Source organism: Lates calcarifer, linkage group LG15, assembly GCF_001640805.2.
Source record: "Lates calcarifer isolate ASB-BC8 linkage group LG15, TLL_Latcal_v3, whole genome shotgun sequence".
In the NCBI taxonomy this organism is placed as follows: Eukaryota; Metazoa; Chordata; class Actinopteri; family Centropomidae; genus Lates; species Lates calcarifer.
Window position 1 is genome coordinate 1,832,149 of NC_066847.1, and position 25,710 is coordinate 1,857,858.

Below are 25,710 nucleotides of genomic sequence, written 5' to 3' on the forward strand. Positions count from 1 at the left end.
GATGCTAACACAAGGAGTCACCAAAGTAATAAAGTTTAAATCTGACTCAGGGTTTCAGTGGAGTCTCTGTCATCAGACCTTGTTAGGAATGAAAAATATGGCAACACTAAACATAGCAGGTAAATGATCTCTCTCTGTGATCGGAATGTATGCTAAAACACTGATATGTGGACATATCTTTATTGAATAAATTAAATCACATGTCATTAATTTACAGATAAACCAGTTCATCCTTAAAGTACATTTTAGCTGCTTTGCTCACAGGAAGCAGTTTAATGTCATGTTAAACAGACAAACTGTCAAGAAGTTATTACAGGTTTGCTGTAAGATGATTGTGTATGTGTACCATGTTTTTCACCATTTACTTCCATTCTACTAATTATTCCATTAGCCACAGAAGCTGGTGTTATCCAAAATAAACCACAGTAAACAGATTATTACTTCTGGTAGCTGTTGGAGACACAAGCAACAAAATTTCTCTTTATATCAGTTTAACACAGATTTGTACTGTCTTTTTGTCATATGGAAGAAATATTCAGTCTCATTTCTTGTTGAGAAAGTAGACTAAAAAAATAATCTGAGTTTAGAGTTACTGTCTAAAGTAGTTTCTGAACCCACTCACCTTTTGTTTTGGACTAAAAAAACCCTGTTTACAATGAATAGTAGTGGTGTGGCACTCATATAATGTCTAAATCCGCACAGAAAGAATAAAAAAATTTAGATTATTTCAAGTTATTGACTATTGGAGCCTGCCGGGTGTTTTATTTTGAAAAATGACCGGAATCTCTGCCCATCACATCCGTCAGTGCCTCCTGATACACCTGTCTGTCACGGCTGTGATGCCCGACAAACTAAACTAGCTAGCTAACTAGTTAAAACGAGTTAGAAACAAATGTCTATGTGAATGACGAGACAGCAGAAAAGCCTAAGACGGTCAAGAAAAACAAAGCTGCATTTAGTGGAGCAACTTAAAATACGGCCTTATCGCGACAGGTGATTCACGTGCTCCAGGCTCGCTCTACATAATATGTGGCAACAGGTAACATCAAATGAGGCAGTGAAGCCTCCAAAACTGCTTTGACACAGAGAGACAAAGCTCCCTGCATTAAAAGACAAGCCTGAATACAATGTCTTTGAAAAAAAAAAAAACGTAAAAGAAGCACGTCTTCACCGGGAGCACCGTACTTCGTTGCTAACCGTGTTGCTAAGGCTAAGGAGTCTTTCACTGTTTACGGAGACCTGATGCTGCCTGCTGTTGCGTTATGGTGAGTTGTATTTATTATGCACTTTACGCCTTGTTTTGTTTGTTTGTTTGTTTTTTATGCCAAATTTGTATTCCGGTAATTTTGAACCCCCCCCCCCCGCCCCGACGGCTGGTCCGTGAAAATATGATCTTGCATGAAACCGATCCGTGGTGTGAAAAGGGTTTGGGACTGCTGGTCTAAATTATGTGACTGATTTAATTTCGTCAATAGTAGTAGTGAAATAGAACCATAGAATTCTGTTGCCAGTAATTGTCTGTTGCTTCAGATGTGAGGTGTCTGTCTTGGGACTGTAATTTGTCCTGTTGGTGGTTCAGTCCTGTAAATGATACTGTGCAGTAAATTCATTTGTTCTTGTTTATGCAGCTCTGAGATGCTCTGAGACATGTCAGGTTTTATTTGAGGCTACCTATAGCAATAGGCTCCGTAAAGGTGTGCCATCTTGTTAGGGAATCCAAATGAGCGCACCCCTGCCTCTGGGATGCCTCCACAGCGCTGCCTGGGGTTGTTGATGGGGAACCGTACGCTGCCGTCTCTCAGCCATCCGCCGTCACACTGGTCATAGTTTTGGAAACGCCAGGCAGCGTAAAGATGGCCGACCAACGCCAACTCAGCCCCCTGACGTTGACATGCATGTCCTGCCTGCTGGAAGGAGAAGGACCCTGATATGTAGTAGACAGAGCCTGTGAGAGGAGGAGAGACTGATGTAAACACATCCAGGCAGTTTGTTTTGCACATTTCCAACTCATTTGTCACATTTTTCTGGCTGCAGTGGAAGTTTCCAGGGACGGCGACGGCCAAGTGTTTTCCCACTGATGAACTTGTTTTCATCGTGTCTCACCAACAGACTTTATTGTCCTCCTACTATCAATCCCGCTGCCACACATTTGCTACTAAAGGTCAGCTTGTAGTTACGCAGAGTTGACATTCAGAATCACAACGATTGTGAAATAAACAACATCGCTCTCTTCACACAACACTGATGACAAGAGTGATGCTCCATTGGCATTAACAAGAAAATCCACATAGTGTGATGACTTTCCTGGAATCTGAGATTGACTCCTGGTCCAGAAATTATGAGTTCTGCTCTGAAGTAAATCTGATGTGGGTACTGAGGGCGAACCCCGACCTACAGTCTCAGTGAAGTGTTTCACAGCAGAGATTCTTGCAGATAAGATTCTTATAACTTAGGAAGCTCATAATTTGTGGAAAAGATAAACTTTCTAAAATGTGAGGAATACTCTAATAATCTTTGATATAACGCAAATATTTAAAAACAGCTGGAGACTAGTTTTAAGCAAACATTACCAGGAGGAAATTTGTTGGGAGGTACTGATCCACATTTGGTATTCTAGTCAGTATTTAGGGCAGCAGGACGGTGTATGTGGGACTGAGTCAACATAAAGTTCCTAATGTGCATGGTAATGAAGGAACTTGTCAACCAGTGCAACAGTGTGACATGTTAATTTATTAACGAGCCACATTCGTTACTGCACTAACAATGGAGCTCTGTGGCACAAGACACACTGAATATCGCCAGCCCTGTCCTTTGACAACCTGTTGGTTATAAATGAGGCCTTCAGCCCTCTTCAACAATGAAAATGTTGACTGGTTAAACACATTTGTGATGGCATCTTTCCATTAAGGTAGTTCCAGGATCCAGGAAATGTTGTGCCTTCGTAAACGTCATTAGGTAAACCTGAGCTCTTCCTGGTTTAGGACAAAATGTCCCCAGTTCAGTTTGTTTACATGACTAAAAGTACCATATGTTTAACTGACAGAGACCTTTGAAATCTGACTGCGACTGTCAAAGGTCAGGGTGGATGGATAGGTTGAGAAAGTATCTTTAACATGGGAGACTGCTGTTTCTTTTCTGTTCCCAGAAGCTCAATTTGGTTCCAGGTCTGTGTCAGAAACCTGATCAGAGACTGGTAACAATCAGATCTCACGTGGTCCAAGCCAAGCAACTCAAAGCTTACCAGATGTCTGTGAGGTGAAGCAGAAGGCATCAAACCGATCATGGTCCTTATCCCTTGTTCCATAAGAGCGAATCCCAGGGAGCAGCTCTCCTCCACAGACGGGTCGAGGATGGATTATGGGGTAATGAACGGTTCCATCATGGAGCCAACCTGCGTTACACCAGTCCAGACCCTCTGTCCAGGCTGCAGGAGGAGACATTCTGATTTAACAGAGCTGATACAGCTGCAGAAAACATATTAATGATAATGAACACTTTGCACAGTATGTGGTACCTCTGTAGAGCTGGTTGTATGTGGCTAATGTGCCATCTTGCTCAGCACAAGCCTCCTTGGCTTCATGGAAAGTGAATCTGTAGCGTCCGTTTTCACTCTGATATGGGAACACCACACCTAGAAATAGAAACCGTCCCATCAGTGTATATGTTTTACACTCGTACTGTGTCCTGTAAATTCCTGTCTGTCACCAATGATGTGATTCCCAAAACACAAACCCTCAGCCCAGATAAAACCCTTCCCCCATGTAGGTGTGGGAACATTTCACATGCATACTTTTCTATGCCTTTCCTCAGTTTAACATTTCAGTTAAACACTGGTCTTCTTATTGCTTCAGTTACCTTCAATCCTCAACGTTATGACAACATTCTCATCCTCGATGCCATTGACCAGCTCACAGCGATACATGCCACTGTCTTCCAGCTCAAGATGACTAAGCTGCAAAGAGGCGTCCATGGTGTGAGCCTTTCGAAGGGAAGCCCGTGGTCCAAGATGGCCATATGGCTTAGAGGCATGTGCATTTGATATCATGATAATATTCTCTGGCCCTATGTGTCCTGGCTCCAGTTTTGTCCATTTCACTTTATAATGGCTGGGCTTGGTCCTCAGAATACACGGCAAGGTGACATTATGTCCCCTTCGGCCAACGACCTCGGGGTACACAGGCGGGTCAATCAGATACTTCAGCTTCTTGGGTGCTAGGGACAAAGAATCCAGCAGGGGTCAGTGTTTGTGCCGTCAAATTTTGGTATTAAACCATGCATTTTATTATTAAGTCGGCATCATGTGTTGAACACACACTGATACTGTTATTTAACTGCCTTAAACATGCTGCACTTCTAGCAAAACCCCAATCAGTGATGCCACTTTAGGAGATGGTGATTAATGAAGCTAAAATCATTCCAATCCTCATCTTTTGTGCCCGATCCACCATCTTGACTTTTAGGTGTTTGTGTCAAAACTAAATTGAAATTTGGCAAGCATGCATTTACCGATGATGCTTCTCAAATCTGACACTAGTGCAGGTCATGTGTGTGGATGGTATTGAAAATATTTAACTCCTCACAAAACTTTAGTTGTACAATCTAGTTTGCAGATTATGCAGGTTCGCGATCAGTTTCATCTTAAAACCAATCAGCTATCATTCATTTAGGTTGTTCAGTAGCAATCCGACAAGACACTTTAACCAAAACCTCATCGATCGCATGAATCTGTTAGGACTTTACCTGCACTGTTGGGGGTATATGCAGCTGAAGACCAGGCAAAGCAGCTTGATGTTAACAGAAGAATCACAGCACAGTTCATCATGAAGGTAGTCACTCTTTCAGCTTCTACAATTCATGAGAAAACACAAACCACAGTTCTCATAGACAGTACACATGGACCGTACTGCCTGATGATTACAGTAGAGTAAGCATGTTATTTACAAAAGCTATTTTACACTTGATTTGATTCTAGCAAAGGTAAGGGCAGAAAAACAACAGCTCAAACCTGTGAAGTTGAAAAGATGCAGTTGTCCAGTCAACCCCCTGCGATGTCCCACATGACGACAGTGTTTTCAAAGTGTCCAATAAAATGGAGAATTCATAACTTTGGAAAGTAGAAGCTACTATTTATCCCTGTTTGGTCGTCTGTCCAAACCCTGAATGTTCAGCTGTCATTGGCAGTTCATCTCTCTCATTCTCACACCCTCTTTTCTCCTCTCTCTGGTCATATGATCCAGTCTGTGATCAACAGTGTGTAAACAGGATTGTTGTCCTCTCTGCTCCAGATGTTAATGACCAGATGATGGCCTGAAATGCTCTCTTTGATTCTGTTGTCCTCTGATTTCTTCTTTTATATTATCGAAAGTGAGACTAAATAAAAAAGATAATAATAATTAGAAAGACTTTGCTCAGGATAATAATAATAACTGTCTTAAAAAGTACAAAGGAATAAAAATAGCTTGAGAGGAAGTAATTTGATAATTTGATTATCATGTGAATATTGGAGCTTTTGTCCTTCATTTTGCAGATTTTTGAAGTTGAAAGGTGTATTCACAGTAAATTGTGTGATGTAGAAAACAGTGTCTACACTGCTTCCAGTGGTTTGAATAGGTTAAGCTTGTGAGTGATGTTACAGGTGGAGTTCTGCACCAGCCTAAAACCTATTTTAACAAAGTTAAGACCCAACCTGAGACCCAAACTATACACAGACCACACAAACCCAATGAAAACACATAGAAAACAGCTCAAGACGCATCAGAAACGTTGAAGGTTTTTTTGTTAGCTCGAAGTATTTTTGACCAGTTTAACCAATAACAGGTCAAATTAGCATGCTGGCTTCTGCTGTTGAACAGCATATTGTAGCATACAGTGATGAGCCATCTCTGAACCCGGACAACAAGTCCGCCTGTGTATTCTAACCTTTCCCAGAGGGCTATTGCCAAAGAGGGACTATAGTGTGCATTCAGCCACCTTTGTTATTGCCCACATGGGCTCTGGGGGCAGTGGGAGAGGAAGCTGTGTCGGCTCTAGTTTCCTCTGCTGCCGTGGCCCCCGGGCACAAGGGTCGCATTGTGAGAGTCACGGTCTCCACGCAGTGACAGCAGGCGGCGGTCACACAAACACGGTCCAATGTGGAAAAAAGATGAAATAATGGGATTCTTCTGTTTTTGCTTGTGTTGCTTCTCCATTGTGTTCGGTCATCAATGGGACTCTTTCTTACCCTCCAATTAGTATTCACCCAAACACCTCTAGGTGACAACAGCCAACTGTCTCTGCATCCATCTATCTATCTATCTATCTATCTATCTATCTATCTATCTATCTATCTATCTCTTCATACGTATGATCCCTGAAGACACCCTCTGACTTTTGTCTTCCACCACCATCAGGCCAAAAATATCCACTTGTAGATCCAAATATCAAAATCTAAACCAAATGACCATGATATGAACTGCATGTTTTATCATTATGTGCACTGAGTGCTGCAACCTGAAGTAGTTCTGGGTTTTCTCTGCCTCATTTTCCACCTAGTTATTGATTCTTTGGTCTCTCAGTTACAGCTATAACACTCTATAACACCTCCCTGTTTGTTTTATTCCCTCCCTTTAGCTTCTCATCAGCAAATGAACAGCACAAACATTGCCCTCTGCTGTGTGTAGCACGTATAAATATGTTGGAGCCTGCTGTACCAATGAACAGCAAGCCTTCATAATGACTGCTTTATTAATAGAGAACTGGAACACGTTGGAAATCATCAGTGTCCAGTGAATGTCAGAGCTCCACACATTATCCTGACTACAGTCTTTACAAGAGAGGTCGAACATGAGGTCAAAAAAACAGGATTTAAAGTCTTGAAAGGTCACGATCGTGTTTTCCTTTTAAAGAAATGAGGATCAGTCATTTCTTGACGACTCCTTGTCACTCCGTCTCTGTTTGACTGATTTCTTCACCCTCCAGCTCTCGGCTGCTGTTGAAGGCTCACAGTAACTCATTCCAGCCTGCAGGTAAAACGCTGCTGGCCTCACAGAAATCTCTCTCTCACTCTCTGACACTTCATTTCCGTGTGATTGATGGATTTCGTTCTGCAAGTGCGCCCTGCAACTTATTTGTTAGGTTAATGCTCTTGAAACAGTGAGCGAGGCTGGAAATCACTGAGCTTGTGTTGATTCTGCTCATTGCTTTCGTTTTGATTCTTTTCATACAATTTCACCGACAAAAGAAACAGAAGTATGTTGAAAGACACCCACCCTTATTTTCAACAGATTTCTGCTGCCATAACCTGCTATTTGTCTTAAATTATATCGTTGATAGACTACATGTCTCTTCTATCCATGTTCAGTAGATGAACAAAGCTGATATGAGAGCAGGTTGGGCCTGCCTGCAGTTGCATGGTTGCATTCGTGCGTGACTCCGTTGACGAAAGGAGTGACAAGTGGCTGGGTCAGGAGGTAGAAGTATGTACTTTCTGACAACATTTCTACCTCTCTGAAAGGTTCCCCCTTCCCCCTGTGAAGACACGCCAACCCCTGAGACACGAACATTCTTACAGATGCTCTTCTGTCCGAGCCTATGCTGAGAGTGACAGTGTTTGAGCATAGTGACAGATTTGCCCTCCTCACGGTTTAGAAAAGTAAATGTGCCTGACAGCTCAGAGAGGTTCCCCCCTCTGACTGAGGGTTACCTGTATCCTCCTGCTGTTCATGCAGGTAAATGCGGGTACCTTTGTTGTCTTTGCATACCTCACGTTAGGTTGGGGGACTCTAAATAAACCCTGATTTGACCTTTGACCTTTTTATGCAGCAAACCATGAATTTCTTTGAATAATATGTTTTGCATTCCTTTCTTAAGCACAGTTTCCTTTCACTACGTCTGTGGAGCAGATACATGAATGAGATTATGTTGTATGATTGCAGAGAAGACTGTCAAGCAGAGTGTGGTGTATTTTTTGAGAGTGTTTCAAGAAGAGGCCAATTTCAGGAGAATGAATGCTGAACTTAGACAAACTGAAACCTGTATTAACTAGGTTTCTGGCCACATGATGGTATCAGACACAAACCGGAAACACAACACAAACATATTATCTATGATCTTTAAAGTTTATGTGGTGAACAAGTTAGCATATCGTCCAGCAGACTCATAGCAACATTATCATTCATTTGGTCTATTTCTGTCCACCAGACATCCAATAATCATTCTCCTTTTAATCCTGTTTTTGAGGGAAATTTCTGGTTCTTCTTCCCCATCTTGTGTGCAGCTGTGTATATCTGCCGTTTGGTGCTGAGCAGACAGTGTTCAGTGGATTCATCTGAGCTTTTTTGGCGAAAACAGTGGCCCACTGTTACTGGAAAACTAGGATAATGAGACTGAACTAAACCAGTAAAGTTGCAGGCTGTAAAACCACAACAATGAGCTGAACAACTCTACTACGCTTTGCAGAGTTGGCAGAAAATCATCGAGTCCTCCAACCTTAAAGACCACATAGGTGGTTTGTCCCTACCCTCTCATACGACCAGTAGGAGCATCTTAGACATACATCACTGATGTAGAAACACTCTGCTCTACCAGGAATTATGAAATATGCCATTGATGCCTCAGTCTAAGAAAACTGCTCGTAGCCTGTAGCATTGTCTGTCTGTATTTACAGTTCAGATTGCTCACAGAGTTTTGATAAAAATTGCATATTAATTAATGTAAAAAGTTGCTGAAGTCCTTGCTCGACAGAGACAGGACATACAGTAAGTCTAGACGAAAACGGGGGAGCAAATATTTGACCTGGTGTCCTTACTGTGACATGATTTACTGATGAGCCTGAGGCTCTTCAACCAATCTCTTACCAGTTGAGTTGGTTTTGTAACACGTGGACGCCCCGTGTGATAGTCACACAGGTAGATATAGATCTGAGAGCAGAAATGGGAGGGAGATAAGTGAACATTCCCATGCCTGTCTTCCTCTGTTTAGCCTGGAGCTCCTCTGGTTTTCTGTTCTTCGAATACCGCGACACAAAACCTCAGAACAGCACAAGACACTATCCACAGTGTCCAGAATTCTGCATGAACAAGCATCCCTTTTCCATTCTTCTGGGGAAAAATCATGTGATAATTACTTGACATAGACGTGCAGATACACTGATCACACACTGTATTTCTATCAAATTTTCTCTTCCCTCTCACTTTTTAGATTATTTTAGCAGTTAGCTTCAATAAATGTCAACTCAGTGAAACAGTGTCTGACCAGACCAGTCGTGTTCAGGGGCAGTTTCTTCTTTTTAATGAATGAAGTTAATCACTGCTGGGAGGTGTTTGGGTGGATGCTGGGCATACAGAGCAAACGACTGTCACACCAGAGACCTGCCTGTGGCTAGGTGTAGGTTTAGGAAAGTAATGTAAGTGAACACGTTGTGTTGAAGTCAGTGTGAACCTCTGTTAAAACAAGAAACTGAAGAAACTTTTTTGACAGATATTTGGCAGATATTTCTTCACTTTATATTTTTAAAGCTGTGTTATGCCCCCATAGATGAAATGGAGATAGATGTTTTTGCATTGCACACATAGTCAGTGTGAAATGAGCGTGTAGGCCCCTGAAAAGCCCCCCAGTACTGCATAATAGCCCTGCTGTGCATTAGCAAGTTAAGTGTGAAGTACCTGCACAGCTCTCTAATGTATGTTATCTCAGTGTTACATAACAGGCAGGTTTGGTCTTGCATTTATCTCATTTCATCTGGTGCCAGGCCTCCATGCTGTTACTATTGATACCCTCCCGCTTCTGATTCGGAGATTGTGTTATCAGCGGGGCCCAGGAGACAGCCTGCTGCCCCGATGGAGTGACAAGAAGCATCCCACAATAAAGAAAAAAATCAATCTGTGGCACGCACACTTGAACTTCACCATGACCAAAATCAGGTGACACCACCAACATGGTTTTACTGCTTGAATGACTAAGTAGCTATAGCTCATCAATGCAGTTTGATGCATCCACATTGGAGGTTTATTGATCTGGAAACCTCAGCAGTAGGATGAAGACACATCAGCAAGTTCTGGCAGCTGAGCTTCAGTGATGGAGTCAAGTGTCAGTACCACACTAAAAATATTCCCAAGTAAAACCTCACTTTAGTTAAAGGATGTCTATCAATGCAGCTGCACTGTACTATTATTACTGGTGCAGTAACTTCTTAGAACATTTCAATGGTTTTGCAGCAGGATGCAGAACTAGATTCAACAGTCTTGTCTGTACTTTCATAATGGATTTGTGCCTCCCCTACTTTTTCTGATCCAGCTGTGACGCTGCATCGGACATTTTGTTGAAATAACAAACATTTCTTGGCAAAGAAGATTTGAATCTATCAAATAGTTCAGTAACATGTGGTGCAGTTACAACAGTATTGCAACATTTACGATGGAATTAAAAGCACTTTAGGAATTGTTAAGTATTATCTACAGTCTGACATGAATGTCATAATGACAGGAACGCTTTGTATTTTTATAGCACGAGACTTCAGCTGTCTGCCATGAATGTGATCATCTGAGAGAGCTCTGGAATGACAGTGACTCCTGGCATCTCTCTGGCATTTAACAGAAAAAACTGTAGTCCCTGTAATCGCAGCAGTCCATCACAAATGTATCTGTCGGGGAACTGGAACAATCATTTCAACTAAAGTTCCCAGACTGCATATGGAAGGGATGAAAAAAAGTGAGTGTATGGATGAACTGCAGAGCCTAGAAAATTATTATAAAGCAACATTTGATATTTAAAGAATGATTATATTCCATCTTTTCTGTTACGGTAACATTATACTCACTTAAGTAATTGCTGCTCCCTGAAAAGAGGAATTCATTCAAGTCACTGATGAAATGTCTTCAGTGGAAGAAAATTTAAAGTGTGTGAAGATGAGAGTGCAACATGTGCAGGAGCCAGTGTGAGGCCTTATTACATCTTATTACTTCTTGGTTCAGATTTCATTCTGTTACATGAACGATAAACACAACTGTTCTCCACTGGAACTTCATGATGGCACCATCCTCCTCTGATCTCCGACATCGTTTCTAACAAGACTTTGATCACTTCGTTGACTTCAGAGGACACAACAATCACCAGACCAATGTCAACACCAAGGTCACTGTCTTATCCTGTTGTCCATCAGCTCTGCTGCAAGACTGCACAGGTACATTACCTGAGGTGTCACTGACTCACTGGTTGGTTGAATCTACACCTGTGGACTTTTTGAGTCAGAGACCAGAGTTTCAAGTGGCTCAGTGTGTGAACCTGAGGTTGGCTTGAAGGCTTGTTGATGTAAGTGAAACCTGTAACCTGCCGAGATGAAGTGATGGAAGGAGCGAGAACAGTTCAAGAGAAAACACAAGATGAGACTTGTCTGTGTGCAGAATCTTATGACCTTAAGTTGACGATTTCGAGTTCCTTTAAAGCCATCAATCCAAAAAAAGTGACATAAGCTAATGGGTTTAGTCCAAAAACAAGACTAGGCCTGCATGAATCAACTGTGGATAAATTATTTATATTCTAAAAGTATATCCTGTAATCAATACCTGCTCTCAGCTGCATGCCCATTGGTTCCTACTGAAGATATGACTCTTTAAAAAAACTAGAAAAATATTTAGTTTCATTTTAACATTTTCAGTAATTTCCAAAAGACATTGACACTGTGGTTTTTATTGAAAATAACTCAGACAGGAAGAAACAGTGCATGTTTTGGGGGACTATTTTCAGTGGCGGATTAATCCACATTTGGAGTTCAAGTGAGCTCAGAGAATCGTTGTTGGTTTGGTCTTTTCACCAGCTATGTTTGTTGAGGCAGGATGAGGTGTAGCAGCCCACCAAGAGACTGACTGACTGACTGACTGACTGACTGGGGAACAGGCAGGATGCTGAGCAGACACAGAGACCTTTTCTGTCACCGTCAGGTTTATGGCTTCTCTTTGACGCCTGTGGTTTCAAGTGGTAATAGCTCAAATTCCCCAAAATCATAACAACATTCCTGCTGGTTTGTTGGCCTTTCTGAAGAAAAGGCCGTCTCCACTGATGGAGGACGCCGATACAGGTGTGAGTGACATCTCTTATCTGACCCCCAGGAGCAGGAGGAAGAGGAGGCACACAAACGTATCCCATAGCCTAACCCCTCCTCCACCACCAAGCCCGCATCCTTCCTTCATTGTGACTGCAGTAAATAGTCTAAGCTGACAGCCCTTATTTTACTTAATGTGAAGTTGATATACCTCTGGGACCAAGACGTTTATTACTGGTAACGATGTTTGCACTGTTATCAAGTACAATACACTTGAAACTTGAAACTTGAAACTTGGAAAATGACACCGTGTCCTGCCGTCCTCCTGGATGTCTGCAAGAAACAAGTTATCCAAGCTGTGTGTGACCTGACCCGCAGATACCTGCGATGCACAGGCGAGTCTCTCAGGTTGCGTCTTTGAACAGTTCACAAATGGGGCAAATCTGGGGCTTTTCGCTGTGATCTCCAGAAACGACTGGAAAATCAGGGCTAAAATCAAGCAGTATCAACAATATGTTTTGTTCACACTCTAGTACATTGTAGGTTTTAAATTCAATTCAACAAGAGGTTAGAATATATTGTTTTGGCAGCGCTACTTCTTCATCCTCTCATGTTGGACTAAAGGTAGAGTGGACAGCACAGTGACTCACCATCGCCCCCTGAGTTTCAATGTGGTATTACAAGATGGGACAGGTGGAGGCTAGCTGGTTAGCATCCTAGCTTCAGCAGATGAAACAACCCGTAGACGACTTTGATGTGTTTTATGCTAAAATACTTACAGCACCTTTAACGTACAGGAACTGCTCAGGTAGCAGTGTCTTTATCAGCAGGCTGGGACTCCAGCTCTGACAGTGACTGCTGTCAAATCATGACTAATGGAACAATTAGTTAGATGTGGTTTTCTTGGCATGAAATTGACACCACTAAATCAAACAGTAGTTATGTGGATTTTCAAGTTGTCTCGTTTATCTACTCAACTACTAACGCCTCAGGACTAGTGTGGTTAAAACGTGTTTCTGTGAAAAAGTCATGGATTGTTACTTCTTACTGACTTACTAAGGTCTTCTGACCACCTTAAAAAGTACAGTAGCAGAGGGGTGGAGCTAAAAGTGACCCTGCCTTGTTTGTGCAGGAGGCAGGTCTGGTAGGTGTGACTCAGCAGAACAAAAACACACATGTAAGACAGCTCCTGTGTCTGTCTGTGAGCCTCTTCTTCCACCCCCACACACACACACACTGAGGACACCACTGGGTGTGTGTGAGAGAGCGACACAGAGTGTGTCGAAACTTTCTGTGCTGGATCTTTAATCCCTTTCATCCCCAACTCCAGCGACGAGCCTCGTTAAGCCTCTCCTCCTCGCCTCACTGGGAAGACGACATGACAGACGCAGCAACCAACATGCGGCTGAAGCTGCCGATCACCTGCTTCATCCTGCAGATCATCCTCATCATCCTCTTCGGCGCAGTGGTGAAGTATGACCATGAGACGGATGCAAAGGCGTGGCATAACATGACAGAGTCCGGTCATTCTAACTATGACAATGACTTCTACTACCGCTACCCAAGTGAGTGTCCTGTGGGTGTCTGGAGTGTTCAGGGTCAGAGGTTACAGTCTGCACTCTGTGCCTGAATGTCAGTAACAGCTTTTAGCATCTGGCAAAGTTTCTCAAGAACCAGTGGTAACAGCTAGTCATAAGTAACACTGACAACTTGATGGCAATTGATGCTTTCGATTAATGAAAACTTTGCAAATTTTGCGTGTAACATGCACTACTTAATAAAGCTATTGAATGACATGAATACCGATAAAACTAATCCAGCAAATTATCCTTTATCTTACAAAAGAAATTAACTGATGCTATTCCATCTCTTCCTTTGTCCTCATGGCATGCAGTCAGTCAGCAATCAGGAATAACATAAGCCAACAAGGGAGTAGAAACAAATGAGAAAATCAGAATTTTCTTTAGATAAAACTCCAAGACGAAGACCTTGAATCTTTTTCTGCTGATAATGCAGGTCAAAAATCTTTAGAGACAACCCAAAGAAATCATTTTTATGAGTAACCTCGGCTTGAAGTCTAGTCTCTTTTGAATGTGTTGCTTTTTAGGTGTGGACTCACTCATCCTTTTCAGCCTTGAAGAATAATTTAACTTTACTGTGACTTTGCAAACAGTTTTTGTCGTTAATGATGCTCAGCATAACTCACTAACACCAGAATCTCACCTTCTTTCCCATGCTGCCTCAGTGATTTTTACAGACCTGTAAGTATGCCATGCTTGCATGCTGCCCCAACTCATTTACATATTTAAAACATTTTGGGATTTTTGTCGTTAGCTGTTGTAAATGTTGTAAAAGGATGACAAGCTGCTGAGCTGCAGTGTTTCCCTAATTGGATGGGTCCCATTCTTTGTTGTTTGTCTTTCATAAAGACGTCTTCCACTCCGCTGCTGTCCCACAGAGGCTGATCTATTGATCGTTAATTTCCTGATTTATATGGATTGATGGTGTAGAAAAAAACTTTTTTTTTTCACAGGCTGGAGGAGAAACACAGGCCACTGACTACAGTCTGTAAAATACTCATTACTGCTGTCATAAAACACATTTTCTGTCTACTGACTAACTAACCACAGGAATGATGCAGGATACAAACACAGGCCTCTGGTGTTAAAGTCCTCTTTTGTACACCCTGACCACAGGAGTTTGTAGTCTGCAGAAAGCACTGAATTGGTCCATGCAGCATTTTTTGTCCAAACATATTTGGCAAAACCATCTGTTCTACTAGTATATAAAAGTAATTTCCAGGAGAGACAGTTTAAGTCACAGTTGGATCAGCTGTACTTTTACATCTCTGTGTCTGGAGCTGAACAGACAGATGAAATTACATGACTTTATTTAGATTATACTCAGTAATTCACTGAGCTACATATCTCCACTCAGCTCCATCTTAATAAATCAACCTTAAGCAACATGACTCAGATGTCGTGGGCCTGTCTTAACAAGTCAGACAGAGGTTCACCTGGGCGTCTCCCTCAGTGCAGGGACGCTGGAGTGTTTACAGGTGTAGACCTATAAAAATGCATCCAGTATCAGTTGTCTTTATGTTTTTTTCCTACTCATAATACTATGGTAATTGTCTTGCTGCAATATGTGTATTTTTACAATTACAGTTTACAACAAAACTCTACCAACTCATATATAAAAACTGTATCATGACAGTAGCAAAATAACAGAAATATTTAAATCAAAACCATTGTTAATGCTAACACTAACAGACACTAACAGTTATGTAATTAAACCAAACTGGAGTATCAATATCAGCTGAGTTTGTAAGGTTTCTGGTACAGAATGGTGTCATCAGCGAATGTAGAGAGTCAAGGTGAATCCTGAGGTCAGTCACTACCTGCACTGCTTAAAGCTAAACTATGTCACTATATTTTTAAAAACTATTTTGGGTTGTAACGCTTTAATCTGTATGTCTGACAGTTAGTTTGGTACCATGTAGAAGCAGGGTGAGGCTGCCGTCAGTGTCAGTATTTCCAGGCAGCACGTAACAGTGTAAACTCCTGTAAATGTGATTTGTATCAAACTCGTGCTTTCGTTTTATCTCTTCTCAGGCGTGTGGGTTGGTATCCCCTGTGCAAAGCAAAGAATGATGGGAATGTAGAGATACAAATGCTTCGCTCTTACTTAACTATGTTATAAAATCTCCAACATGCAAACTAACTTATTCAGATGCTTTGAAAATTAAGGAGGTGTGGGAGGTGATAGAAAAGATGTCTCAGTCATAAGGGAAAAGACAACTTATATTTTCATGGCATGCACTGGCACACAGGGCCTCAGGATTAATGCTAGTTGTGTGTGTGATAATGCATCAGAGGGTAGGAGGAGCCTTTAAACCTGAAATTCAGGTTCTCATCAAAGCTTCAAACATGACCTGATTTGATGGATACTAGAGAGTTTTATTTAAAGGACAATAAACCGTCAGAGAATTTGTGCTTTTGTTCGCTGTATAAAAAGTGAGATAATTTGTTTTGGCATTATGCTATTTACTGCTAGTAAAAGCAGCCATTCAGTCTCTTTATATACAATGATCTACTACTCTCTCTGGCTAAGAAATTCACCTTCATCTCTTCTATTGCCTCTTCCTCTGCAGGACCGTGTCAGACCTCAGAGGAGAGCGGACGGTCTGAGGTTAGAAAAATAAGAGCAGAGTGTAAAGGTCCATTAGATTTAATGGCTTTAGATAATCTTTAACCTGACACCTTCACTGTCATGGACATTGAAACAGAAGATCACCTTCATGTTTCAGTGCTGTGTATACACAACCTACATTCTCCATCTTTATTGCACAGCTACTGAACCATAAACAGACAAGTTCACACTCTGCAGGGCGCAAACATCTGAAGCAAGATCATGTGCGTCTTGTAAATCCACTGCTTGTTGGTGGTCTTGAAGTCAATGTATCGTCTGTTCTATATGTTCGTGTGAGATAAGGATGGTAATGCTACTGCAAACATACCTCCCTCTTGTTAAACACATCATCTGATGACAGAGGCGATCCTGTAGCTGTCTGAGAGGTCACAGTTAAAAATATGAATCTTACTAATTTCACATCTTTAGAAATGTTTCTAAAACAAATCAATTCAAATTTTGAATATTACTTGGATTTGGAGAAAAAGGTTTAAATGAACTTAAAGATTATTTTTACTCCAAAGTTTTAACATCAGCATTAAATGTTTTTCTAGCTGAAACAGTAATCCAGTGACAGTGAGAGGCTTTGATTGTATGTTGTCCTCCTGGATGTCACTGTGCTTATCTGGGCCAAAATGCCAATGGGGACGTTGGCAACACCTCCGGCCCGGCCGTGCCAATTAACAGTCACCATGGCGACAGCAGTCACGGCACAGTGCAATATTGTGTGTGGCTGTTTGGGACAAATAATGAGAGTTAGAAAGTAGCTCACAAACTGTGTGAACCAGGAAAATTAGGGTGGAAGGAAACAGAGTGTGTGAGAGAGAGAGAGAGAGTTCAGATCCAAAATGTACTTTGATTTCACTTATGGCAAGTCTTTCGCATATCAGTATGAAAAAATAAATAAAAATCACCTTTCAGTTCCTCAGAGTCACAGTGTAGAGGCCTGAGTCACAGCTGAACCTGGAGTCCCTGTTAACCAAAGCTTATATAACTGTGCTCATTTACAGAGAAAGGCTGTTTTCAATGACAAAGCCCTCAAGTGACACAGCTGTTGGCAGTGGTCAGCTGTTTTTGTTGATAGAGGCTTTTCCGGAGCAGATATGAGGTTGATCTAAATGACTGGCATCCTCACTGAAGTGCAGTTAATACTGCTGCTGGCTACTTCTTACAGCTTTGCTTTTCATCTTTAACAATTCCTATAAAAGAGATATTAATGTTTAGGTTTAAAATCAAAACAAGTAAGGGGTTAGGTTGAAAAAGTTCTGTTACTAAATAAAGTGATTTTCAATTGTAAATAGGCTTTGATCAGATGTCAAGAGGTTACATTTCTTGTCTGCTTCAAAGTTTCATATGACTGTTAATTTAATATCTTTGGGTTTTGGACTAATGGTCACACAAAACAATCAATTTGAAGGTGTCAGTCTGGTGCACAGTTTTTGGGACATTTTATAGACCAAGCAGGTCAACAATTGACAGAAAAGTAATTAGGAGATGATCTGATAGTGAAAATAATTAGTGCTCGCAGCCCTAGACTCGATGATAAAACCTAGAATTCTTGCTTAAGGTGTGATGCACTGATACATTTGAGTCATTTGAGAATTTTGGGTCACCCATCAATGGATGATGTAGTTTTCATGGCAGTAGAGGGAGCTGAGTTCATTCAGAGGCAACACCTGTGGAGAGTTAAGTGTCGTCTGCATAGAGGCGACTGTTGAAATGTTGGGTTCATAATGTAAAACTGGACTGAAACCTGCAATAAGTTGTGGGTCCTTCCAACCATCTGGATCTTTTATCCATCCACAAATAATGATAGTGTTTTCTACATTGTGCAGGTTTCCAGGATGTGCACGTGATGATCTTCGTCGGTTTCGGCTTCCTCATGACCTTCCTGCAGCGATACGGCTTCAGCAGCGTGGGCTTCAACTTTGTGATCGCAGCCTTGGCTCTGCAGTGGGCAACGCTCATGCAGGGCTTCCTCCACGGTCTGCATGGAGGCAAGATCGAGATTGGAGTGGAGAGGTTCGTGCAAGTCACGCACGTGTGAATACACATACACACCACACACGCTATATAGGAAAATGCAAAATATGTTAACAAGCTTAGCTCTCGGTCGTTTTAATTACACAAGCAGGCCTGCACACATCCTGAGGCACAGCAGAAACACTCATAAACTAATGACTCATATAACGACAAGGGCTCAACGTGCTACACTGAATATTATAGAGACAAATACCAAACAATACAGTAATTACCCAGGACTGTGGCCTGGTTTCCAGAGAGAGGTTAAGGTGCAGGCCTTAGTCTGGGGCAGCAGAATAACTAATAAAAATACCAATATAGTGAAGCTCATAATGTTCACCTTGGTTCAGTAAATCAGTTGGGGGCAGTACAACAATTTACAACGACAAAATGAACATGTTATTGTTTTCCAAACATAAACTACTATTCACTGAGAAAATGCAAAAGCAACACCTCTGACTTTGTCTGTTATTTTGTCCACGGCTGCTGTAAGTTACTGCGGTAACATCTTTTATTAAACTTTGCCTCTTTCAGTATGATCAATGCTGATTTCTGCACCGGCTCCGTGCTCATCTCATTCGGAGCTGTTCTGGGTAAAACCAGCCCGGTCCAGCTGCTGATCATGGCGATGTTCGAGGTCACGCTGTTTGCTGTCAATGAGTTCATCCTGCTGTCTGCTCTGGGGGTGAGTAGAGAAAACAGATCAACGTCGCTGATGTGACATTTTTAAGAGAAAAAAGTGGGATATTAACGTTCATGTTGCATGTATGGAACAGAACAGTAAAGCAAGTTAACTTTGTTTCAGGCCAAGGACGCTGGAGGCTCCATGACCATCCACACATTTGGAGCCTACTTTGGCCTGATGGTGACTCGAATCCTGTACCGGCCCAACCTGGACAAGAGCAAGCACAAGAACAGCTCAGTCTACCACTCTGACCTGTTCGCTATGATTGGTAAACGTCTTACAAAACTAGACCTGTACTTATATCAAACAAAAGTACTTTTACTTTTTAGACTTTTTAGAAGAAGAGTAACTTCTCACACTGCAAAAAATGTTGCTTGTGCTGCCATCTAGTGGTTTCTACATGCTCAAGCTGGACTCTACAGTGTTAAATTAAAAACATTATCCTTCTTGCTGCACCTTCATTTAGGTACCCTCTACCTGTGGATGTTCTGGCCCAGTTTTAACTCTGCCATCACAGCTCACGGAGACGACCAGCACCGCACAGCCCTGAACACCTACTACTCCCTGGCAGCCTGCACTCTCTCCACCTACGCCATGTCTTCCCTCACAGCACACGATGGCAAGCTGGACATGGTGAGGACACAGGACATTACATTATATTTCAACTTTAATTGGAACATCAGGGTCAAAGTTCTGTCCACGAGGTGTCTCACAGCTGTAGAAGTAGAAGGTGGGCGATGCAGAGGTGCTCGAAAAACACAGGAATCAGATGGAAAGAAGTGGACAGGGTGGATCTTATCAGGGTTTAAAACTCATGACAGAGTTACACATAAGATAACAGCTGATGAGTGAGTCACATGAAGGTTCATTGAAGCTGTGGCTAAGTCGAGTGAGTCGAACACTGTATCAACGCTGTCAAGCTCAGCTGTCAACTGTAACTCATGCTGAAATCAAGATGGGACATTCCTGCAGCGATGGTTATCAAACCTGAGAGTCATGTTCAGGGCAGTGAAGGGAGTGGACATACCATATAGCCTGTTGATAGTTAAGACAAGCTAATCAACCGATGGAATCGGATTGTCTCTAATGTGCTCCACCTGTTTGCTGCCGCACGTCCACGAAATTTACGGCTGAACTTTGAATTCTGTGAAGTTTAATGAAGGGATATATCAATGTCTCTTTCTTCATGATGAGACATAAAGAGCACAGCTCATAACTTAGATTTTGCCGCCTCAAAAAACAAATAAATAGATCATTTGAGCAAACAAGATTTTAATCTGTGAGCAATAAATTAATGAGTGGATAGAAACAAAAGAGCGAGTGCAGATTTTCAGGCAGAGGATCTGAGAGACAGTAAATGAGTAAAACTGTGGGGGGGAGTAATTATTATTGTTTATGTGCATTTTAGACATCAGGTTATTGAGAAGAGAATATTTTTTGTTGCTTCACATGAAATTATTCTGTGTGTGTTAATGATTTCTCCACAAAATACAATCTATGTGCTTGTAAAAATGACTCTTTTAGACTGTATTACTGTGCAAATTAGGGCTGTTACAATTACTGTGGCCAAAAGAATTCATGGTAATGATGTTATCACAAAGTCTATCAGTCAGATGAATCTTCAAGTTTGTTTATGATATGTCTTGTCTCTTCTTTGGCAGAGAGTCTATAACCATCACTGTACAAAAAGAACTGTTACACTTAATGGATAGTGAAAGGCAACCAGATTAAATATCACTATTATCCTCAGTACTGGTAAATCACGACACCTCTTTTATTGAGAACTCCCCACAAGTTTGAAGGTTTTTCTACAGATTCCTCTGTATCCACAGAGCAGCATGTTCGGTCTTCTAAGTCTTTTGTTCTCTCCAGGTTCACATCCAAAATGCTGCCCTGGCCGGAGGAGTCGCAGCGGGAACAGCTGGGGAAATGATGCTGACGCCTTTTGGCTCCATGATTGTCGGGTTCTTGGCCGGGATCATCTCTGTTCTGGGCTTCAAGTACCTCTCAGTAAGGATGATTCAGCTTTATGTTTTATGATGAAGACGAAGAGTTCACCTGAAACGAGATGGAAACAGGACTCAGTAAAATATATCTGGACATCTGTTGTGTGTTCTTGATTGTTTCTGCCATCACAGAGCTGTGAATGGTCAAATGGTCAAAAAGTGCTGTGGATAAAAACAGATTTTAGACGTTGGTGTTGACACACCAACATGATCTCCTCTTCGTTTTCTCCTTTCAGCCCATCCTGGAGGAAAAACTGAAGATTCAGGACACCTGCGGGGTTCACAACCTGCACGGCATGCCCGGCGTCCTGGGCGCCATTGTGGGAGCGGTCACCGCTGCTTTGGCAACCAGAGACATTTATGGAGACGGGTAAACATTTTCATTTGTGCTGTCGTAGCCACAAACTCCTGGTTCCTGTAACATTATCCTGAGTCAGATCTGTGGGAAAAAACAAAATGACTTGACACCAAGCTGTGAATTAGTGTTCCTATATGAATGCAAACAAAGCTTATTGTCCATACATCCAGCTAAACGTTGACTCAGTGTCTTAAGGCCTCTCTGATTTGTAAACTGCACGTGAGTGATATGTGTGAGCTGAGAAGGTAAAGCAACTTCAACAAGTCTTAACTCAGCTGAGAGACCAAAAACAAAAGGAGTGGTTGGTCTAGTTTGTCTGAGTGTGTTTAGTTACAGATACCATCACATTTACTACACTGACAGAGATCAGCTTTCCTCAGCTTCTCATACAGCCCTCATGAAGTGCAGCGAGGGCCTGCGAAACCGACTCGTTGTTCTCTGTGTGTCCCAGTTTGAAGGACGTGTTCCCTGATGTGGCTAAAGGAGACGTTGAAGCTTCTTTCCAGGGTGTCCGTCAGGCCATTTCCCTCGCCGTCACCCTGGGCATCGCCCTGCTGGGAGGACTTATTGTCGGTAGGTCTTGAAGAACAAGATGTCCAGAAAGGCATGATATCTGTATTTCAGAGTGAAGCAGGTCGTCACAACAGGTGTCAAGGTGTCTTCTGTCAGTGTATTTTGGGTTTTTTGGAGCAGTTCTGTCCAAAGATACAGATGCTTCTTCCACGTTGAGGAAAGAGTCTCTGTAAACGTACTTACTGAGGCAGGTTTACTATGACATTGACTCATTGAAGTATCTTCACATTTTAAATGACACGTTCTCCTCTCCTGTGTTAGGCTTCATTTTGAAGCTGCCCGTCTTCGGCGCTCCTCCCGACACTCTCTGCTTCGAGGACGACGTCTACTGGGAGGTGAGTGCAACAAAATGCTGTAACGTCTGAAAAACATCGTACAGATTCACTCACATAGAAAATACAGGCAGCGTTCAGTTCATTAATCACAGTTAGTGCTAAAATAACAGCACAACATGCAGGGATGTGAACCGTAACTACAGGCAAGCATTACATTATATATAAAGAGGAATAATGAATGAATATTTAAAAGGTTTTTCAAGGCAGTGCTTATTTGGATTAGTAAATGACAGAGTTCTTTATTATTAGGATTTTCTGAACATGTAAAAATGACACAGTTGCTCAGTCTGAAGACAGATTTAATCTTTGATTTAATCCATGAGATGGCGACGTCACACCATAAATCACCACAGTAGCTCAGACAGTAGCGCTGTGTGGCCACCAGGTGGCGCAAACTCACCGCCTCTCGGCTGAATGCAGCAGGTGGATGACAGCAGCAGAAACCCTCCTGGATGATGTCAGGCCTTTTCACTTTGGGCTGACGTCATTTCAGTTTCCACACAATGTAATTTACAACATGGATGTGGCTCCTCATGCTCTCTTTATGTCTGAGGAGGCTGTGAGTGTTGAAATACACAATATGAGAGTGAAGAAATATGAAGATAAAATATAGTTAAATACAAAGAGCAAATATTTTCATATTTTGATCCATTTTTGTTGTAATATTTTAGAGAATCTCTGCTTGCATATCTGCTGTTTTGCTTCCCTAACTCCAGTTTAATCTTTTAATATCTGAGGGAACAAAACTCACGTCAGTTTTTATTTATAAAGCACCAAGTTGTCTGTTTGCAGTGTTCATACAGAGCAGGTGTAGACTGTACTCGTTATATAGAAAGACCAGGAACTCAGATATATTTAATCCTGTGGTTTTTGTCTCAGGTACCTGGAGACGAGGCGGGTCACGAGGACCAGCTGACCACTGTGAGGACGGAGGAGTCTGAGAAGCTCAACAGTTAGATACTCACACACACACACACACACAGACAGAACCACGCACACACACTCTGAGGTTTTAACATCCTAGCACTTGAGTATTACACCTTTATAGGTCATAAAAGAAAAAAGCTGCCAAATGTCTGTTTTTATGTGTAAAGACAAAGTCTCATCTTTTATCCTGAAGAGAAATAAAATCCCATTTAAAAAGGTTATTGAGAGGTTTGACCACTAGAGGACGATGTGGAGCCACAGGCCTGTGAGGTGATGAGTCTATTGGATGAAAAATGCTGTCTAACTGTCCCCTGAACCAGGCCTGGACACGGTTACAGAGTTTAACTTCCCACAGCCAGTTCACACCAAAGACAGAGCCACGAAGCATTTAACAGAAACTGGCTGGGGTTTTAAAACATTTTCATAAGAAACCAATTATGTTTTTATTCTGAAAAAAGGATTTTCATGCAAAACAATGCATGAACATAATGATGTTCATTTTTTAAATGTATGTTATCTCCTCATAGTTTAGGTTTGGGATTTCCTGTGATTTTATTTTTCATATTAAACTGTGTATAATGAGTTAGAATAGCTCCAGTTATGTATCTTGACCTTCAGACTAAATTCATTTGTGTTTTTTAGATTGGCCGAATGCATTCACTGTTTAGAACAGTTTTCTGTGAATTGGGCAAAATAAATTGTTCAAATGTCCCATGTTGCATCATTTAATATTCCACATTAAACTGTATGTATTTTATAATAATGAGAAAAATGACGTTATCAGGAAAGAATCGATGATTTCTTACCTCAGTCTGTTACTGTTCAGGCTTTTAGAATGATTCAGTAATTTTATCAAATTTAGCAGAGAGACAAGTGGCAATGCAATCAAGTCTCTGCTTGTTATGATGAAGGCCAGTCGTCATTAGTCCTTTTTTTTTCTTCAAGGCTTAATGACTGTGTAGCAATCATGGTAGAAGGGGTTAATGCCTCCAATCCAGACAGGGTTTGTCTCTGCGTAATTAACACACTTTCACTTTCGGGGATCAAACAGCCAGAAAAGCGAGAGTCCTTGTTAGATATGGTCTCCTCAGGGCCTGAGTATGAGGGGTGATTAATGCCACTGAGGCGGAGGAAGAGGAGGAGGCATCTTCATCAACAAATAAGTCCTTTAAAAGCTTTGTCTCGTGGTATCAGAATTATTATTATTATTATTATTATTATTAATTATAATTATTCCTTCACTAATCTCCTCGCACATTAACCTGTTGAATAGTAGTTTAATAAGTTTTTCTTCTGTTCTGATTCCTCACCTTTGTTTCCTTATCTCTTATCGTAATGTTTGTCGTTGTTTGTGACATGTTTGTCTTTATTGTCACGTGTCTCTGCTCTCATTGGACCACAGTGAGTAAATAAAGGTAGAATGCATGAATGACAGACTTCCATAAATCACGTCAACGGTCATGATGATGGCATTTCTGAGTCTGTTCATATTCAACACGTCAACTCAGAGCTGTTTCTATTCTACATTTCAGTGCATTATATTTTTATATCAATTTCTCTTTTGACCTTTAAGTTTTGTGAGCAAGTTATTAGCATACCTTAATGATGTCCTTCCCGTTTGCCTGCCTGTCTTTGGCATTAATCGCCCCTCATATCGAGGGCCCCTTGCAGGCTGCAGGGGCCTCGTCTGACCCCCCACCCGCTCTGGTGATGGTACCTCGGCGTGAACAGGCGCCGCAGCCTTTTCCCAGGAACGAGAAGACAGGTGGACAGCTGTTTACTGAATAGGCGCTCACACTCAAGAGCTTAATTGAGCTTCATAGGGCTAATTAAAATGCAGAGAAAAATAATCATGATTATGGTAATTATTCTATTGTCTAATACGTCTTCTGGAGATGTGCTTGTTTGGCATCATACCTGCAATATGTTAAAGACTCAGAAAAATAAAAATAGAAATCTTTTTGTGGTCTTCAAGCCTGTACCACAGCTATCATTATATTAGACAAAATCATCATGTTAATTGTTTTAATTTCTACTGCCTAATATGTATTCTGCAGCAAACTGGTGTAATAACTGCCTGGTAACATGTAATTAAATCCTGCAGAACAAACTGTCTTTGAGTTTGACCTAAATGATCATCTGGGATGGAGGTATTAGAAGAATAAAAATCCCACTGGTTTTTATGAGCCGCAGCCTAATTTCTATAATTCATATAAGTTCTAAACACAAAGAAGTGTGAAGAAAAATCCTCTTAGCTGCTCTCAGGGCCACAGATTGAGGACAGAGGTCACGGCCTGTGTAACTTTACATTTTCATAAGAAGTGGAAAATAGAGAATAATCAGTGAGAGCAGCTTTTATTTTGGGATTAAGTCGTTTTTTCAGTTGTCAGTTTGTCTGCAGCTGACAAATGAAATAAAACTTTTAATGGGCCTTTAAGTTTAATTTCATTTTTATTTCAGTGTCCGTGCACATGCATGTTTTTACATTTCCACGCCTATTTTTTTCTTCACGCTTCCCTTAAATGACATGTCACATGTAAACCCAACAGACTGCATGTACGCTCTTCACCTAATAACTTCTCTCTACATGTGGCCCT

At 41.5% G+C, this 25,710-nt stretch overlaps 2 protein-coding genes across 2 annotated transcripts; one reads left to right on the forward strand and one right to left on the reverse strand.

Moving 5' to 3' along the window:
• Positions 1-163: 163 nt before the first annotated feature.
• hapln2 (hyaluronan and proteoglycan link protein 2) lies at positions 164-5,292 on the reverse strand. The gene is made up of 6 exons (XM_018678702.2): positions 5,006-5,292; positions 4,741-4,845; positions 3,856-4,212; positions 3,515-3,631; positions 3,242-3,424; positions 164-1,945 (listed from the first exon to the last, which is right to left on the reverse strand). The coding sequence occupies exons 2-6, from the start codon at positions 4,820-4,822 to the stop codon at positions 1,668-1,670; spliced, it is 1,017 nt and encodes a 338-aa protein (XP_018534218.1). The 5' UTR covers positions 4,823-4,845; positions 5,006-5,292; the 3' UTR covers positions 164-1,667.
• Positions 5,293-13,196: 7,904 nt separating this feature from the next.
• Positions 13,197-24,542, forward strand: rhbg (Rh family B glycoprotein). Its single transcript, XM_018678688.2, has 10 exons — positions 13,197-13,581; positions 18,043-18,229; positions 18,764-18,914; positions 19,035-19,182; positions 19,381-19,547; positions 20,787-20,924; positions 21,157-21,290; positions 21,730-21,851; positions 22,113-22,186; positions 23,066-24,542. Exons 1-10 carry the CDS (start codon positions 13,395-13,397, stop codon positions 23,141-23,143), a joined length of 1,386 nt encoding a protein of 461 aa, XP_018534204.1. The 5' UTR covers positions 13,197-13,394; the 3' UTR covers positions 23,144-24,542.
• The last annotated feature ends 1,168 nt before the right edge of the window (positions 24,543-25,710 follow it).